This window comes from Cheilinus undulatus, linkage group 12 (genome assembly GCF_018320785.1).
Source record: "Cheilinus undulatus linkage group 12, ASM1832078v1, whole genome shotgun sequence".
Classification (NCBI taxonomy): Eukaryota; Metazoa; Chordata; class Actinopteri; order Labriformes; family Labridae; genus Cheilinus; species Cheilinus undulatus.
Window position 1 is genome coordinate 5,530,944 of NC_054876.1, and position 20,374 is coordinate 5,551,317.

General features: G+C 40.7%; 1 protein-coding gene across 1 annotated transcript in view; it reads right to left on the bottom strand.

The window, feature by feature from the left end:
• The window catches only part of igsf9bb (immunoglobulin superfamily, member 9Bb), a 271,399-nt gene that overhangs the window by 113,885 nt on the left and 137,140 nt on the right, over window positions 1–20,374 (bottom strand). Inside the window, exons 4-5 of the mRNA XM_041802061.1 lie at window positions 16,920–17,071; window positions 8,749–8,866 (exon numbers count right to left, since the gene is read on the bottom strand). Of these exons, the coding sequence (XP_041657995.1) occupies window positions 8,749–8,866; window positions 16,920–17,071 (270 nt within the window). The remainder of the gene's footprint in view (window positions 1–8,748; window positions 8,867–16,919; window positions 17,072–20,374) is intronic.

Here is a 20,374-nt window from a genome sequence, read left to right on the forward strand (position 1 = left end):
ATCGGCATATTTTTGCAGCTGGGCTGATGACAGGACCATCAGCCAATGTTTCACAGATGCATTGGTGCATCATTAGTTTATGTAGAGATCTAAGTATATATTTCAAACAAACGTTAAAAAGCAGACTTAATGATCTTACAATCTATCTTTCTCTTTCTGGAAAGAATGACAGGTGGGTCAGACCCCTAAAGCCCCTGAAAAGCAGAATTGATCATAATGAAAAATGTAAACAGGGCCGTTGAGATAACATCCAGTAGTGTCTGTCAGAGTACTCAATTACACTTAAATATAAAACTGAAAAATATATACAGGTGAATTTGAACTGCTCTGAGTTTTAAAGAGCAATGCATATCTAAAGATGTAGGTAATTTGGTCACAACCTCATCAACTGCCAAGGAGTTTGGAGGATAAATAAAGTATTAAAGGCAACAGAAAGCTCTATTGACTCTTAGTCTTTATTAGACTGATGTGTTTTGGCTTGAAGGCTTCTGGTTCTTGATGATCCTAATGAAGGCTACACGCTGAAATGCATCAGTCTTTTTAAGTTTTTCTCTGAACTTGAAGTGTTGCTGGAGCTTTCTGGAAGGAAAGAAAGCATAAAGCTGTTGTTTCTACATTTACTGGCTCCATAAAGTCATAATTCATACCCAGAGAGAACAATGTGTGAGGTGTCCATTAGTAGATTAAAATATAAAGCTAATTTCTAAGAGATTAATCTATACAATGCCATCCTTCACACCATGCACAGAGAGCTAAGATAAGCCAGTGTCAAAGCTATAAACTGCTCGTCCCATATGTTAGTCCTCATCCTTTAACAGCCAGCACTTCCATCTGCCCGCCCCTCCTTGGGACGACCAGGACCCGTCCAGAGCTCAATGACTGGGCTGATGCTGTGAGTGTTTGACTCTCCGTGTGTCTGAGTGCGTGCGTCTGTGCCAACCCGCCCTATTTGGAAGCAGCTGAGTGCCGGAGATTTGTTGGCACCGTGGTCTCTTAGCTGATCTGCAGCTCAGTGGCTTTCCAGGAGGGCCTCTATTAATCCATCTCCCCCGTAAATTATACAGGACGGGTCAAACATGCACTCCGGCTCAGCTCTGACTCTGGCTTTGAACGCCATCGCTAAAGGAAATATGTGATGTCTGTGAACACGTTTACCGTCAGTTCTATGATTAATGGAAGCCAGAAGAACAAAGATATAAATCACAGCAACTGGTTTAATCTGGCACTGATCTGGTGGGAGCGAGCTAATGAGCTGTTGTCTTTTAGTCTGTAATTTTCATTTGGCTAAGCGAGGCACATTTCAAACAGGTTGGAGCTTTTTATCTGGGTAGGCAAAATTTTTGTGGTCATTTTTAGCTGAAAACACAGAAGTTCAACTGAGTTTGAAGGGAATGACTCTAGTTTGGCAAAAGTTTGGACATAAAAACTGTATTGGACATGTTCAAAAGAGGTCCATAAAAGTCTGGGCCAAGGACAGAAATGTCTGCATCACATTTTCAGCAAGAAATTAAATAATTAGCAAGACATTTAACTCAAAACCTAAAAAGTTTATCTTGTCATTCTGTGGTAAAAGTAAAGTCATAACCATACAAAGCAGATGGACTGGGCTGATTCCACGTCTGTCATCAGGTGGGTCCATGCTGTAAAGCTTCAAGCCGACATGCTTGCTCCAGGTCAGAGAATGACCGGACCAGTCAGAGTGATTTGAGGAGATAGAGGCGCTAGCTATAAGGCTGGTTTACTTTAAGAGCCCCCTGGTGGCTGAGTTTACAGACTGTGGGACATTTCCAGAAAGAAAAAAAAAACAAAAAACAAAAAACAAATTCCACAGATAATAGCACTACACTTTTCATAGATTTAACATTCCCTATTTGCATCATTTCTGCACCTGCTCTAACAGGATCACGGAGTTTGGAAGTTGGATACACCAGTGGTTCTCAAATGGTGTGCCAAGGCAAGTCTAGGTGTGCCGTGGGAATCTGTACCATATGTTATTACTACAACTTTATGGCAAGCACTGTAACCAGGCCTGCCCACAGATCTGGCTGGACCCCTGTAAAAACCCCAGATAATGGGACCACCACAGTTGGGATTAATTGATGATATCAGTGTATGTGTGTTGGATCAGTAGCATTGGTGCTAGCATCCTGGCTAACAGTTACCTCATTAAGAGCTGAAAAGCGTGCAAGCCACTATTGGGTTAAATTTATGCCACTTCTTATTACTACTTTCGATCCATTTTTGGAACTTTTTACCACATTTAACCCATTTTTACTTCCTTTTTGCCACTTTTAGCACAATCTTGCTCTTGTTTGACCATTTCTCCCATCACCTTTAACCCCTTTTTACCAACTTGTAATAACTTTAACCCTTTTTGCCACTCTTCTGCCACTTGTGATATATTTTGCCACCTTTTTGCCACTTTTTGCCCACTTTTGCCTTTGACCACTTTTTTGCCCACTTTTGCCCTTTTTCTTATTACTTTTATCCCATTTACCACCTTTTTACACAGTTAATCCTTTTACGCCAATAACGACTCATTTTTGCCACTATTCTGACACTTTCAACAAGTTTTGGCCAATTTCAACCCATTGGTTGGCCACTTTTTACCAATTTTTGCCCATTTCTGACTTTGTATAGCCACTTTTTATCCAATTTTTCCAACTTTTTTGTCATCACCTTTAACCCATTTTTTGCAACCTTCTCCATGATCCCTCAGTTGGCTGGGCCCCAGAAAGCTCTCCCCTTTATCTCCCCTTATAGGCTACCTTGACTGTAACATTATTTAAAAAGTCTATTTTGTATCGATTTAAATATGGTGTTCCTTGAGATTTTGGTTTAACCTTAGGTGTGCCTTGGGCGACAAAAGTTTGAAACCACTGGGATACTCATTGCCCCCATTTCGTCCTGATCCATGAGGAAAGTCTATGATAAATGCACAGAGATCACAGATAGATGTATGCAAAAAAGAAGGCCCAATCAGAGCGCTATTTGCTTGGCCGAGCAGTCTGCATGCATTTTGCATTTATCAAAGCTTGCCCTCTGTGGACTGAATGCTTTCTTTTCTGTTTTTGCAGGGAGCAAAAGCAGCACTGCTCCTTTGTGGTTTCATTCTATTGCTGTTTCTGCATTCACAATAAATGAACGTGTTTTTGTGTTATTCTCCTAAGACCCTGGGTGTACATATGAGGATATTGCATCTTGGCTTTCCTACAACATAGCTATAGTTTCTGTTCTATTAATTAGGTCTGGAGCACTGACCAGCACAAGAGCCCTTTTGAAACTGAAGGAATTTATTATTATTTTATGCTCACAACTTTTGACATTTTTGGGGCCTTATCATGTCCAAAACTCACTAAATTTGGCAGCTCGTTAGATCCTGGTGAAAAAATGTTGTATATTGGTGGTTCCATTTGTCTCGCTCAAAAATGGCCCCTCAGGGGCCCCAAAACCTGGTGTTCAGGAGCCCCACCCACAAGTTTGAGCTACATGCATGAAAATCAGTACACATATGTATCATGACTAGACAAAGATAAAATCCTCTTGGGGCCATCCTCTAAAATGCACAGGAAATTAAATTATAGCCATTTTGTGCCCAATTCTATCGATTTTCAGCAAATTTACAGTCTTTGCATTTGATGGAACTAGACTGAGGATACTTATCTCCTTGACTCCAGAATGGGTTTTCCTCAAACTAGACAAGATGGACACCATAAGTTATCAAAGGCAGGAGTTTTCATGAGGGGGCCGTTATAAAGGACCACAATTTGGAAAAATGATCTTGGAACATTTCCTACAAATTGATTAGAGATCTCCAAAACACAAAAAAATCCCTTTAAATCCTTAATATTCCAGAGACAACACCAACAATTTCAGTTTAAAATTCTTTTGATATATCAAAGAAAATCCTAAATAATCCACACTGAAATTTTTTGAAAAACCTTATAATTTATTTCTTAAAAAAGCTTACACTAAAATTCATAAAAATTTTCAAGCAACTACCCACGATTTTACAAAACAAATTCCACCCAATATTTACAATGAAAATCCCAAAAATCTACCAATAAATTTCCCCAAAATCCATGGAAAATTCTAAAAAAAACAAGCCCCAAAGAACAAAAACAACTTCTTTGAATTCCCATGAAAATTCAGAGAGTTTGAGTGGAAATTTCCCCTAAATTTTTAGGCAGTTAGGAAAGTTAAATTCCTCAAACTCCCATGAAAGTACCTAATTATTTCAAAGCACCCCTCTCCCCAAACACACTAAAGGAAATGTTGAAAAATCAAATTAAACACTCCAAAATATAAAATTATATATTTAAAGATCATTAAAACTTTTCAAGCAAGTTCCCAACATTCTTAAAGCAAATTCCACCCAATGCTTCCCATGAAAATCCACAAAAGTCCTTAATAAGTGTCCCCACAATCCATGGGAAACCATGGAAAATTTCCAGTCAGATACCTCTAAACATCCAAACACATGTCCAATATTTAAACATCGTTGTTGAGGGGAAATCTCCCCCAAAATTTTCAAAAAAGAAATCTTAAACACTATAACATACACTCACACACTGAACAAAATTCATGAAAATTCTAGTCCATTTTAAAGCTAATTCCCCTGAATTCACAGCAAATACTTTAACTGGGATTGAAATTCCAGACAATTATCTAAAAATCCTAAATACAGAATGTATGTTGTAGGCATGCCAGAATGTAGTGTCCTCCAGTTTTGACTCATGACTTTCTATCTTCAGTGCATTTTCATCAACAAAACCTTCGTTGTGAAGTTGAAAGTTTTCCTGAGAAGTCTGACAAACGTGCTCAGTTTCCTTTTCTCCCTGATTAAAGAGAAAAGCCTGAATGTCCAGGAGGATGACAGGAATCAATCTAGTGAAAACGGAGTGAAATGTTTCCGTTAAGCCTCTGCTCAGTTCAGACGAGGTCACAACCACTCAGCTGTGTTCATCTAGGAAAGCAATCTTTAAATTAGATGACCTAAAATGTCATGTTTTCTGCTTTATCATTTATCCTCTTTACTGAGGCGTATCCGCTCTCTACTCTCTCTGCACACGCTCCTCTCATCCTGTGTTTCCGTTCATTTTCAGAGTAAACCAATTAGTGACTTTGACCATCCATGTGTGCATGATGTGGCAAATTGATGACAATAAATAATTCATTTGCTAAATTTGTGGACAGATACAGACGGATCATTTACGTTTCAGAGGTTGACATTTCATTTTGAGCTGCAGGCAAATATCACATCCTTCCATTCTTTTTCTCTCCAATAAATGATAAACTGCTCAGATGTGAACACAATGGTTCAGCTCCATTTAGTCTTCAATGATCCAGCTGTCACATGCAGATGTTAGCTGTCCAAACACTAATTTTAGTGCAGATTCTCCAAACAAACCGCTGTTTCAAACTCTTGTTAAACTCTACTTAGACTGCTGTCATTACAGGGATGTGAAAGTAAAACTGATAGGTGAATGTTGGAGGTGTGAAAAAACACCCCACTGAGCTCAGCTCAGTTCAGGAGATGAGAGGAGACGACAGGGGACCAGACCGGACCAGACCAGAAAATTACATAAGATATGAACACACAACAGGTGACACCACAAGACAGGGTGAGACGAGGCAAGGTGACAGGAGACAACATCAGACTAGTCCGGACATAACAGTAAGACAGAACGGGATCAGACCAGAGCAAAGCATGCATTGATAGAGGACAAGACCTGGCTGGATGATGAGACAAGATGAGTTGAAATCCAATGAGAAAGATCAGACAAGACCAGACAATGGGACAAGAACAGATTAAATGAGACTAGAACAAACCAGACAAGAAAAGAAGGGAGGATAGGACAGGAAGGAAGGAAGGACAAGATTAGATGAGACAAGATAAGACAAGATAAAATAAGATGACTGCAGAAAGGCCGGACCAAAAAAGAGATTAGATATGATCACACAACAGGTGACACCACGAGACAGAAGACAAGACAGGATGTGACAAGGCAAGGAGACAAGAGACAAGCTCAAGACGAAATACCCAACCAGGTGATTAGACACAACACAACCAGGGCCGGACTAGACCAGACTCGACCAGATAATAAGACAGGATGAGAACCGACTATACTGGACCAGACAAGACAATGAGACACGACAAGACAGGACGAGATCAGACCAAACCATATCAGTCTGTGGCACTGAACAAAACCATACTAGACCAGACCAGACAACAGAAAAGATGATGACCACACAACACGACAAAAGATTGGATGAGATGACAGGATACTATTGCAGACAAGACAGGACCACACAACGTGAATGGACAAGACCAAACAAGACTCGGTCAGAACAGATGATGAGACAAGAAGAGATCCAATAAGACCAGAACAGACTAGACCGGACAAGGAGGCAGGACAAGACAAGACAGGAAAGGTCAGGAGACAAGAACAGACAAGACAAGGTGAGAAAAGACAAGACCGGATGATTGGGACAAAATGAAACAAGACAAAACAAGACAACTTTAGAAAGGCTAGACAAGACAATGAAACAGGACATGACCAGACCAGACCATAAGACAAGGGGAGATCCACTGAGACCGGACAGAACCAGTCCATTATTAATGGCAGAACTGGGCGGGGAAAGACATTTCATGAAAAAGACAAGTTAAGCCAACACAAGACGAAACACCCAACCAGATGATTCACTAGAGCACAACCAGGCCAGACTAGACCAAACCAAACCAGATCAGGCAATAAGACAGGGTAAGAACACATCATACTGGACCAGATCAGAAAAATAAGATACAAGGAGACAGGACTAGACAGAACCAGATCAGTATATTGCACAAGATCAAACAAGCCCAGATGACAAGAAAACAGAAGACACAATGCAACACAACAGGAGATGCACAGAGATGACAGGAGACAAGATTAGACAACATGAGGTGACAGGATAGGACCAGACCCAACCAGACCAGATCAGATCAGATCAGACCAGTAAATAAGACAATACCATACTAGATAAGATGACAGGGCTGGATAGAAGAACAGACAAGACCAGATGACATGAAACGACCAGACAAAGATTGGACCAGACAATAAAAGTGGACAAGACGATAACATGAGATCAGAACAAACCAGACCAGACAAGAAGGCAGGACAGGACAAGACAGGAGCCGAGAAAAGACAAGATGAGATGAAACAAGATGAGGCAAGATGGGATGGGACAAGACAAAATGAAAAAACTGCAGGAAGATGAGACCTGAAAATGACAAAGGAAACAACCAGACCCGACTATGAGACGATACAAGAGGACATCCAATAAGACAAGACCAAACTAGTGCCCCATCCCCCAGAAGGCAACAGGGCAGGACAGTTAAGGGTGAAGAGACAAGACAAGACAGGGCAAGACAACATGAGACAGCACGAGAGGAAAACCCAACCATATGATTAACTAGAACACAACAAGACCAAACTTCACTAGACCAGATAATGAGACAGGATGAGAAAATACAGGACAAAACCAAGATAATGAGAAATGACAGCCATGATGAGACCAGACCAGACCAGTCAGTGGCATAGGACCAAACAAAACCAGACCAGACCAGACCAGTCAGTGGCATAAGACCAAACAAAACCAGACCAGACCAGACCAGTCAGTGGCATAAGACCAAACAAAACCAGACCAGACCAGACAACAAGATAGGGGATGAGAAAACACCACACAACAAAAATATGATGAGATGACAGGACCAGATCAGACCAGACCAGATCAAACTAGATGAGGGGACAAGAGGAGACCAGACCAAACCAGTCAAGACCAAAAATGACAACAGGACAGGAGACAAGACAAGGAGAACCACAAGGAGACAAGACAAGACTGCATAGCACAACGCCACAGGAGATTGGCCAAGATGACGGGACCAGATCAAAAAGGAAAGTAGGTTAAACCACACAGCGTGACCTGACAGCAGACAGGATGACATGACAGGAGACTAGACCTGACCAGATGGAGGAACAGGATGAGATCAGACCAGACAAAACCAGACTAGACCAGACAACAGGACACAATAGGACAGGACAGGACAGAAGATGAGACGAGATGAGAAGAGATGACAAAACATAACGTGACAGGAGACTAGATCAGACCTGAACAAACCAGACCAGATGATAGGACATGGTAGGAGACCAGGAAAGACATATCAAGACAGGAGATGTAATGAGACGTGATGAGACATGAAAAGCTGAGGTGAGATAGCAGGACAAGACATAACAGGAGATAGGACAAGACAAGATGACAGAAGACCAGACTGTCCAATCCTTCCATTATATTTGTAAAATTTTGACAGAGCCCTCTCTGGTTACAAAATGACTAGCTGGAAAGTTGGAAACTTTTAGATCCAACCTAATGAAGTCAGAGAGACTCTCTTATTTAAAACATCAAACACTGTGAAAAACTGCTGCTCTCATGTCTCACTCTGGAGACTTTAACTAAATCCACAGCTTAAAACAGCTGACTGTATTTTGCTGTGACAGAAAAGCTCCAACCTGCAGCGAGACTGAGCGCTTCCTATTGTAAGTGACCCATACTCAACCTTTTATCTGCCACAGATATCAGTCACTGAAAAAAAACAGGAAAGACTTCATCTAAAACAAACAGAATTCCACCAGTCAAGGGAGCATTGTGGCATGAACATCAGTTTCCCAGTCTAGGAGATGTACTGGAAAAAGTCAAACATGTTCCTACCTTGTACTAGCAGCCGTGTGGTGTGGATAGCCTCTCCCTGTGGGCTGAAGGCTCGACACGTGTAAGCCCCCCGATCCTCCCGGGTGATGGATAGCACCGTCAGACTCCCATCAGACACCTGGACACAAAAACAGAGAAAACATTCAGCTAAAGCCAAAATTTAAGGTGGATTATTGTGACACAACCCTTCAAACATGGAAAGGTTCAAACACTAATTGGGTAGGGTTAGGTTAGGTCACAGTTAGGGTTAGGCAAACCATCAGGTCTCTTTATGACCAAAGTGATAGCTGTGTCCACACTGTAGGCACAAAGTCAGACATGTTCCCAATGCCAGTTGGCACAAGGCTTCCCCTGGTCTCCGATTCTGTTTGTGATTTTCATAGACAGGATCTTAAGGTGCAGTCAGGTGGAGGAGGGTTTCCCATTTGGGGAGCTCAGAAGTTCACCTCTGCTTTTTGCAGATGATGTGATTCTGTTGGCTAGCTGTGTAAAGCAGTCAGGATGAGAGTCAGCACCTCCAAGTCTGAGGCAATGGTCCTCGGCTGGAAAACAGTGGATTGCTCCCATCAGGTAGGGAGTGAGTCTTTGCCCCAAGCGAAGGAGTTGAAGCATCTCGGGGTCTTGTTCATGAGCGAGGGTTAAAGGGAGCATGAGATGGACAGGTGGATTGATGCAGCATCAGCAGTTTTGACAGACGCTGTACCGTACCATTGTGATGAAGGGGGAGCTGAGCCGCAAGACAAAGCTTTTGATTTACCGGTTAATCTTTGTTCCAGCCCTCACCTACTGTCATGAACTCTGGGTAATGACCTAAATATTGGAGGGGCTCTGGGTCTTGGTGGGTGTCATTACAGTCAACGAAGTTTTTCTTTGGTTGACCACAGGTCAGGTATTAACAAGGCTTTATAAAACAGTATATGATATTTAAAATCAAGACTTAAAAAGAGCATAAAAAAATCAGCACCACTTAACGGACTGGCCAATTATTGGGACTGATAACTGGCATTTCGCTGATTATTCATATTGGCATTTTGTTTAACCAATCACAGATATGATCAGTTTATTAAAGTATAATAATCAGTTCAAAAGTCTGAGGTCTACTTAGGCTCTACAGCATGTTTACTGTCCCCTCTGGCTCTGTCATCACTGTTACTCTCTCTTACCTTATATCTACAACACTCTCTGATTAAAAAAACAATCATCACTGAAGCTTGATGTGCAGAGATTACACGGGCTGGCAAGAAGCAGAATCTCTGGTGTCATTTTGAAAACTTAATGTCTACAGAAGCCTGCCCAGGTTCCAAGTTATAACACAGAAAATTCCCAGAAAGGGAACTTTTTTACAGGCATTGCGCCCACAGCTGGCAGCATTTATTTTTGATTAAAAACTGAAATAGTCCGGAGCTCTGAGCTTTCAGCACCCAGGGTGGAAAAAGCAACCTCAGCGTCAGCTGTTTTTGTCGCCCTGTTTAAAGCACTCTCAGTTGAAAATCATTCAACTTCTGGAACAGCGCTGTGCTTATCAGTATCACTTCTTCTTCACCTGCCAATCAAAATCAAGAAGGGGCGGGACTTCTGACAATAAAGGAAGAGAAACCGATCTGGCTGGTCCGTCTTTTTCAAGGGTAGTTTTCAGGTCTGCAGCTGCTGCCTGTGTCGAGACAGGATTCCTTTTTCTGCATGTCTTCTGTGTGAATATTTCCTTGAACTGCGGAAATACGGAGCATGTAGCTCAATTTCAAAACGTTAGAGAATCTACTGAGGAAAGCAGGATTTATTCTGTAACGTAGCAACAATAAGCGAGGGGGAATAGCGCTTTGGAACTGAAGTCCTGAGGGCTGCCAGCGCAAAAAAAAAGCTGGCTATAGACACGCAGTCTTACAATGATAATAATGATAATGTTATCCTACAGTGTGACTTAATAGGGTTTAAAATGATGTTCTGAGCTACAGCCTTTGTTGAATCTTAAGTTACATTAGAACCACAGGAATTTTTTTGAGCCTCCATACTACAATTGAAACAGTACTAATCTTTTTGAGATCATGTTTTCTTCTGTAATTAAATGTAATGTCAGCTGACAACAACATTCAATAATAATATAAGGATAACTTTATTTGCATAACACCAGTGTTGGGCGTAACGCGTTACAAAGTAACGCATTACAGGAACTCCGTTACTTTTATTGGTAACTAGCAGTGTAACACGTTTCTTTTCAAAGTTAATAACGCCGTTACCGTTACTGGGAATTTAGATCACACGTTACTCATTATTTTTACAGCTGACAACTCGTTGATGAAGGTTAGCAAACATCCGGTTCGGCAGACGACGTGACAGAGCGGTAAGCACATCAGCATCCTGGGAGAAAGAAAAGCCTCTGCAGAAACAAACAAACACAGGCACTGAAGCGCGCACACACACATCATGGCTGAGCGCTCGAGCGTGAGCTCTCTGTCTTGGAAACACCAGAATTACTTTTACCTCCTTGGGATAAAGGACGAAAAAGAACAGGGAAGTAAAACCTTTCCACCTCCACGAACAGCAATTTTAACTTCACAAAATACTGAGTTAAACAACACGCTTCAGCTGAACTAATTTCCAGAGAGCTAAAGACACCGCTAACCCAGGTACAGCTCACGTTAGCTGGGCAGAGCAAGCAGGGAGGAACCGCCCCATGTAAACAACCCAAGACTGGATTTAATTCACCACCAGCTGCAGAGTGTGTCACTAAGGAAGCACTAAACAGACTGATAGCAAGGTATGCTGTTAAAGACAGGCTTCTGATATAAGCTGTGTAGTCCGCTGTCTTCAGAAAAATAACGAGAGAAAAAGATAAGACGAGGGATAGGACCGCCATGTAAAAAGATATTCAGAGAGCAGCCAGGATTTAATCTTTACTCTGTCAGTAGAGTAGCCTAGATCTATTTGAGACTTCTTAAACAGTGTTAAACATGCTTTAACACTGTCAAAAATTGAGAAACATTTCTACTGAGTTCTGTTGTTTCACCACTTTCCAACATAATGATAATGGCTACAATGTTATATCAAATTTGAGTTATTTCCTCTCACACTGTCATAACTACACAAATGAATGTGATGTGTACAATAATGAGGACTGAAGGGAAAAAAGTAACACCTTAGTTACTTTTCAAAATAACTAGTTACTTTTACAAAGCAGTAACTCAGTTACTGACTCAGTTACTTTTTGCAAGCAGTTACTTGTAACTGTTACTAGTTACTATTTTTCAGTAACTTGCCCAACACTGCATAACACCTTTAGAAACAGTGGTTTACCAATTGCTTTGACATTGGCCTAGAAAAAAACACTAACCTGATCCTCCTCAGCAGTAACATGGACATGAAATTAACTAAACATTAAACGTCCAGTGATTCAGATTCTCCAAAAAATAAAAATTTCTACATAAGGTCTGGATTTTCAGCATGAAGAGTGATCTGGTTTCTGTTCAATGTACACTTGTCAGCACTGTTTGACTGTCCTGCTCACAGGTATGATATCATCTGATGTTCGTAAGTAGAATATTAACATTCATACTGGTATCCTGATATTTCATGTCTAAAGTCCATTCAAACTGCACTAGGAAACCAATGGTGGGTTCATTCATTCATTCATTCATTCATTCATTCATTCATTCATTCATTCATTCACTAACAACCAGAGGGAAACCAAGCATGCACCAAGAGAACATGCAGACTCTGCAAAAACGAAGAACAAGGAAGCAAACCACCTTATTGCTTATTTTCATAAAAGGACCAAATACAAGCTATATAAATGAAACCTGAGTGCAGATCTTTAAACAAGTCTACTGAACATTAACTGTAAATCGTCTCATAAACCTTCAGCCACATTAGCAGATCTACAGGTTGTTTTCACAGTGACTCACATCTCTACAGAAATATAAAATATAGTCTTTTGACTTGTGAAAAGCTGCAGCCTGCCAGCAGAGCAAATTTAGAAATATAACTGCTATGAACAAAGCTCAGTCATTTAAATAATTGATCTCATGTGGGGGAGTCATTTCCATTTCTACATGCAGGAGTCAGAGGTAGATACAGAACAGCACTCACTAGTTTCACAAAGAGAGATTTATCTCTGACACAAACTCTGAAACTAAAGCCAAACTCCATTATACTCACTGTTTAAAGACTGGAAGATGCTACCATGATTATTCTACACTATAATACATTACTATTCTGTGCTGTGCTACATTTACTGGAAGATCTACAAATAAAATGATCCCACATGTATCAGACTGACTGAGTGATTCTCTGATTCTTGAGGAGAGAGAGTCCCTCCTCTCGTCCTCTCCGCTCCCTGGTGTATTTAATGTCCTTGTCTCTGTTTGAATGACGAGCATGAGCTTTGCCTCTGTGTCTCGCCTCTCCTGAGTCTGCATGGTGAACAGGAGCTATAACCAGCTGTTTTGCAACACCTTTAAGTTTATAACTGCTCAGTCATGATCCTATTTATTCATGCATCTTTACACTGTGTTTACATATTTTCCTGTACCATCATCTCGGAACTGAAAATGATAATTCAGACATCTTTTTAAGATTCATATGTTTTGGGCAGCTGTAATTAAACTTTGCAAAGCTGATAGATTGTCCAGATGCCACGGCCGTCATCAGTCAGATCCATCCTTTAAAGCTTATAGTCAGAGAATGAACGGACCAATCAGCATCGCTGGAAGACAAAGAGGCGGGACCTACAGGTGTGGTTCAGGTCAGTGGTTCTGAAGAGGTTGGTAAGGACCCAAAGGTGAGTCCAAAACAGTTTCCAGTGGGTCGTGAATGTGTGCTAGGAAAAAACAGATAGCATAAAGTGTAGAACATTGGTTTCTAACCTATTTTTTCCCAAGGCATCCCTAAGATCAAGCCAAAACCTCAGGGCACACCACATCAGTGTCCATAGAAAATATCCTCTATTAATCACGCTACAGTAGCTAAAGTTTGGTAGTTTTAGTGATAGTGTATGGTTGTACTAACTCCCACAGAGCACCCGGAGTTTCCTCGAGGCACACCAGTGTGTCCTCACTCACCATCTGAGAAACACAGCTTTATGATGTACAGAAGCCCTAAGTGGAGGTACATTATAGTTTTCCTGTGGGAGCGAGTATATTTCAGTCATTTTCACAAGATTTCAACTTATTTATCTTCTTTTCTCTGGATAAAAAGATGATTTTACCAACATAATGAAGATACTCCTAAAGAAATTACCAAAATTTTCATGTTACATGAGGAAAATAAGTAAAAATCAAATGTTAGCATGGTCTTCTGTAACGATGCACTTTTCTGACATGTTTGCATTGGCCTGTCTCTTTGTTCAGTCAGGTTTTGTCATATTCTTGAGCCATGATTTTATAATGAAGTGGTGTTGGGTCCTGATGCCTGACCAGTTGAGAACCACTGGTTTAGCTGAAGTGACTGCAAGCCTGAAAACAACAGCAGCCAGTAAAGAGCAGTGTTGATTTGGTCGACTAAAACTATGACTGAAACTGTTCGTCAACAGCCTTTTTTTCCATGACAAAAACTAGACTAAGACTAACAAAAATAGATCTTATTGACTAAAACTGACAAAATCTAAGTTAAGTTATTGTCAAGATGACTAAAACTAGACCAAAATGTAATGCAGTTTTTGTCTGAAATTCAAAATCCATGATATTTCTCCACTGCGGGTAAATTCTGTCAAAAAACAATTAATCTGTATCTATTCTGCCTCTCAGCTGTAGAAAGCAGGGACCCCAGGATTGGTAGTGTGAATAGAACACGCTACCATGGTTTAGTACCAGATTTAGGCAAGAAAATAAATGCTTTGACTAAAAGTAAAGACTAAAATGTGAGGACTTGTTATGGACTAAAACTAGACTAAAACTAAAAAGGATAAAAATGACTAAAATGTGACTAAAACTAAAATGCATTTCATTCAAAGACTAAAACTGACAAAAATTAAAAATAGCTGGCAGAATTAACACTGGTAAAGAGATTAAATTCATTTAACAATAAGTGGCAGTTTTATCAACACTGGAACATACTTTATTAAAAGAAGAGCTAAAGAACCACCCTGAAAACTTTTCTTGGCCTTGGACAAGATCCAGTACATCCAAAACTCTGCTGACAGGGTTCTCACCCACACTAGGCCCTGGCAGCACATCACCCCTATGCACCTCCACTGACTCACAGTTAGATCCTGAATCAAATACAAAATCCTCCTCCTCACTTACAAATCCCTTCATGCCCCTCAGTACCTCTCTGACCTCCTTCACCCATACACCCTGCCCCGAGACCTCGGGCCCTTAGACACTGTTCCAGCCACAAAACTTCATACCTAAGGAGACAGAGCCTTCAGGACTACAGCCCCCATCCTCTGGAACACCCTACCTGAAAACACCCACAATGCTCCATCCTTGGACAAAACTCCTCAAACACCACCTGTTCACCACAGCTTACAGTCTCTCCTAAACCTAACCCCCACATTCACTGAACTTAGTGTTTGTCTTTTGTCTGTTCTTCTGTAAAGTGACCTTAGGTCTCATGAAAGGCACTATATAAGTACAAGCTATTATTATTATTATTACTGTATTATTCTCCCTCCTGGTTTAACCAAGAGTTAAACTGACCAACTGGCTCCACTAGTGATCAGGGATAACAGCTGCTAGTTGAGCTTGCCTTATGCAGTTTGCTCCTCAGTGGCACGCCCACTACTGTAAAGTCTGGTGTATAAACCACACTTTTTAATAGCTATTCTTAAAGGGTGTAATGGTTCAGTATGTACTCACTTCAATGGAGGAATAAAAGCAACAAAGTCCCAGATTTATAATTCTGAAGTTTCCCTCATTTACAAATGTTAACTGACAGTAGTGCAGCTACAGTTTGTTCCATCTACTTATAAAAGAGCTTCCTTTGATTGTTGGTACAACCTGTGGGACAATAAACAGAAGACAAAATGAGGGAAACCCACAAACAGGGTGATATCTCCTGATTTGAAATGATAAAATAAATAAAAGGAAAAATGTGAATATTAATATAAGTGTCTTTTAGAACTGCATCACGTTTATGATTTATGAAGCATGCCATGACACTGTCACATAGTTGTTAGTAAATTACCAGTGCAGTGGTTACTCATACAATCATGACTGCTGGGCATTAGTGAAGGACACCTGACTAGATAATGATAACACAGGCTGGAACGTTGTAATGGAGCCTGAGCAGTGCACTGAAATACACACTAAAATCTCTAAATGTATTTGCATCGGTAAAGTCTTTGGCCGTCTCTGCTTTCACAGGCAGAGGCTTTTTAAAAACAGAGAGGAGACGCTGAGGAGAAAGAGGAAAGCTGGCAGGTCTTACAGCTTCTCTGCTTTAGCTACTGAAGCTAACTTTTCTTTTTGTGTTTTGTTGAGCCTGCTTCTTCCTCTTCTTTGTTAGATTAATGGCAATTAGCAAACACTTACTGCCATCTGATTGGTATGATAGTACTCCAGTGTATGATTGCCTTTTGTCTCCGTTCAGACAAATCGTCTAATCTGCCTTTAATCTCTCCTCCTCCTGTGCCTGTCTGCATCCACCAATATATGCACATGTGCAATATTTACAATAAATATAAATGATGCTGTTTTCTAAGGAATTAAAAAGTTCCAATACCATTCAGCAGCATGTTATTTCAGATAATTTTATCATTATTAGTGGTTAATCACCTGTGATGTAGCTCTCCTGATTAATGCCATTAATTCATGACAGAGCCTGTAGATTATTGGATTATTTCTTAAACTACTGACAACACTACTCTCTAAGCTTTCCTTTTGGGTTGGGCTGCTTCTGTATCTGCACATATTTAAATTACACATTTTAAAATGAGAGCACACAGAGATCTGCAGTTAGCATGAAAAAGCATTAGACAGTATAGCTACTTACATGAAAACTCAACAGTCAGCACACAAACATGTCATGTTGGAGTCTTTATTCTGCGCACAGAGACTTTAATGGGCATAAGTCTTAGCATTCATCAGTGCTAGTGAGACACAGTTACCGTGTCTGTGTGCTGCCACTGCTCTGAGCTGAGGACCCTTAAAGGACATCTTTGGGTTCAGTTTTCTACTGTCTTTTATCGTCATGCATCTGAAAAGGTTTTGGTCTTTGCTTCTTTTTCAGCTCCTTACCTTGTACTTGGCACTGCTGACCATGAGGCTGCCTTCACGCAGCCACCTGACCGAGGGTTTGGGGTTTCCGAAGGCCGTGCAGGTCAAAGTGATGCTTCCCCCCTCCTTGGCCTCGACGTACTGGGGTGGTGTATCTGTGAACGTGGGGGGAGCTGGGGACACAGGAGGGGAAAAACAAACAAGGATGAGTTAGAAATATTCAGATGATGGGGGAATAAACAAAGAACAAAGAAACTCTTCTAAGTTAACATAGAGACAGGGGTGGACTGGAAACCTGGCATGCCAGGCATCTTCCCGGCAGGCTGATGCACACTAGGACTTGTTTATTTACAATATTTTTTCTCATATCAACGACCCTTAGCGTACTCACAATTTCCATACACAACGACTGCACTGCACTCCGCAGCTCCACAGTTTTGCTCCAGTTGAAGGTGAGTGACCTCGCCCACTGGAAGTGTGTCTATAGCGCAGTGCCACGGCAAGAGGGCAGAGTTCATGGGAGAACTGTGAGATTATACTGTTGTTTTTTGACATGATTCCATGATTTTATTGCTTTCTCCATAGATGAGTGCTTTATGAAGTTACAGGATCAATGTTTGCAACAAAGAAGCCTCTGTTTTATGTAAAGTTCTGTGGCTTTTTACCTCAAAAGTTCCCCATCAATGGTGCTGTTATAGCTCTGAATTAGTGGTTCAGCAGTAAAAAATTTACATAAAAAGTGTTAGATGAACAATTAAAAGACTGCACACTTTTTAGCTTTACAACACTTGGGATTTTGCTTTGTGGTATTTTTACATTTGTGCAATGCTTCGGGACTGTAGGGTTTTACATCAGTGCTATTGAAAAAAATATATAAAGATATCTCTATCGGCGCACAGATGGCCTAGGGGTTTGAGCTGCGCCCCGTGTGCACAGTCGGCTCAGGTTCTACAGAGTCTGGCCTGCGGCACTTCCTGCATGTCTCTCCCCAGTCATCTCATCTCTGTTTCCGATCTGTCCTCTGTCAATTAGGGATGGGTACCTTTTACATTTGAGCCAGTACCGTACCGATTCCCAGGACCTGTGAACTGGTACGGGTACACAACGCTGGTACCCATTTTCTGTACTTTTGTGTGTGAATAATAAGCAATAATAAATGTTATATAACCTCAAAACTTCTGAATTTTAGATATTTATTTCTCAATGTCAAGACACCATCAAATATCAAATACATCAAAACATCAAACACTGTTTGTAATGTAACATCACAAGTGTTTTTACAAATTACTCCAACACAGAAAACCTAAACTACTACAACTACCCAGTGTTTATTTTCTTTATAGTGCACAAATTAAAACCCAGCCCCACTACCTCCTATTCCTCTGATTTAACCTCTTGGAAAAGTGTGTATTGGGGTCCATGGAGGACAAATAAGTTTAAGAAAATGAATAATAGAGTATGGAGTCAAAATAACTGAATAAATAAATAAAGGCAAACAAATTTACCAATTAAAGTATTACAAATGAAAGTAAACAAACTACTTCCTCTACCATGAACTACCGCATACCTTCTTTCCTCATGCAGTTCTTTTTCCAACAAAACCGAGATGTCATCTTTCCCTGATAAGGTAGAGTCTGTTCCTCACTCATCAATCAATCATGCGCTCGTCCACACAGAAACATAACAGAGCCTTAATACCAAAAAACGTCACACACTCAAACCTTGCACACCTTGTCTGTTACGTTCTATTTGTATTTACTGCAAAAAAATTAACAGAATGTGGCAAATTGTTTCATTCTGTGATGAAAATAAGCAGGGATGAGCTGGAGAGCAACTTTTAGGACGCACTCACACTAGACAATCTGTACCGTGCCTTTATCCAGTGTCTGTTAGGTGACTGAGCGAACAAACGTTTCACTTCATCTACTATATATCCATGGTTGATACCCACATGATAAACGGGTGAATCACGGTGTTTACAGTGAGGATTCGGTACGAGAGAGAGAGAGCGGGAGGGAGGCGCATGAGCAGGAAACAGCGGGAGCTGATCTGAATCATCAATCATCACGCTGCTTCCTCAGATTAGAAGTTTTGCCGTGGTAAACCTTGAACTTCATGTCACAAATATTGCAGCGCAATCTGCATGGTATTTTGAAAAGTGGAGGGCTACCGTCAACCACTTCCAATCAGCCATGCTTGTTTTGTTGATTCAGTAAGCTGCTACCGACATCATTACTCTAGTGCGTGCAATGCTGTGTTTGTGTACGGCATGGAAAATTGACTACTCTTCCACTCTCTTGCAGTCACATGGATGCGTTTAGGTACTGAAACATGGGACCATTTGATTTTTCGTGAATCAGTACTCGGGAGTACCGATGGAATTCATTTGGTTTCTATAAAAGTACCAAATTCGGTACCCATCCCTACTGTCAATAAAGGCACTAAAAGCCAAAAAAATGAATATTAGAAAAAAAGAAAAAAGACGTTGCTTTCAGAAAAACCACGAGACTTGAATCTGCCTGATGAGATAGAAAACTTAAAGTCTAAACTCTGTTTAAGAGCCAAATCTAATACAACTGACCAAACATTGACTTTGATGCCAGCCCTCATTTTGTTTCTCCATCTTCACTAAAAAGAACTTAATTCACGTCTACAAAGAGCTCAGATAAGAATGATAGAAAGACTCAGACTGAAAACTTTCTCAATAAGCTGGCGTCCTTGAGAAGGACAGAAATAAACTCTGGAACAGAAACGTCAGATGTCAGAGCAGAGATGTTTTCAGACACTGATGTTCCTGCAGAAGTCTTTAAAACTGCAAACATTCAGACAAAGTTTGGACTCTAAATGTAGGCTCTGCTGATGTGTGGACTTCCACCTGAGGGAAAAGACATCTAAGATTTATCCGTCCACTCTTCCTCTCCTTCAGTTGTGTGGCAGAGGCTCCTCTTCTGCCTCGTCTTTTTCTCTGTTCTGGTCCAGATCAAGACGTGTGGACTGAGACGTGTTCAACCAACCAGACAGCGGGAGAGTCAGGTAAAGGTTTACACTCATGAATTATGGGGCGATCCCCTGGTAGCTGGTTTGATTGTCCAGTCTCTGGATATTATTTACACTCAGGTAGTTCCTCCAAGGAGGACAGAGGATTCTTTGGCATCAGGTTAGAAACAGAGTCTAAAGACCCAGTCAGAGAATAAGACACTTCAGTCATGAGATGCTCACTGGTTTGATTCTTTGTTTCCTCGGTGCATCAGTCAGGACGTTTACATGCAGTGAGAAAAAGATGATTTCTTGCATCAGTCCCTGAAACCGAACCACCTTTCTCTGGCCCTCTAATAATAATAATAATAATAATAATAATAATAATAATAATAATAATAACAATTAATAATGATAATAATAGTAGGACTGCCAAACTTTGTACTTGTTTCAATTTTACTTCCTGTACTGTCTTGAACTAAGAGTAACAGGCTTCCTGT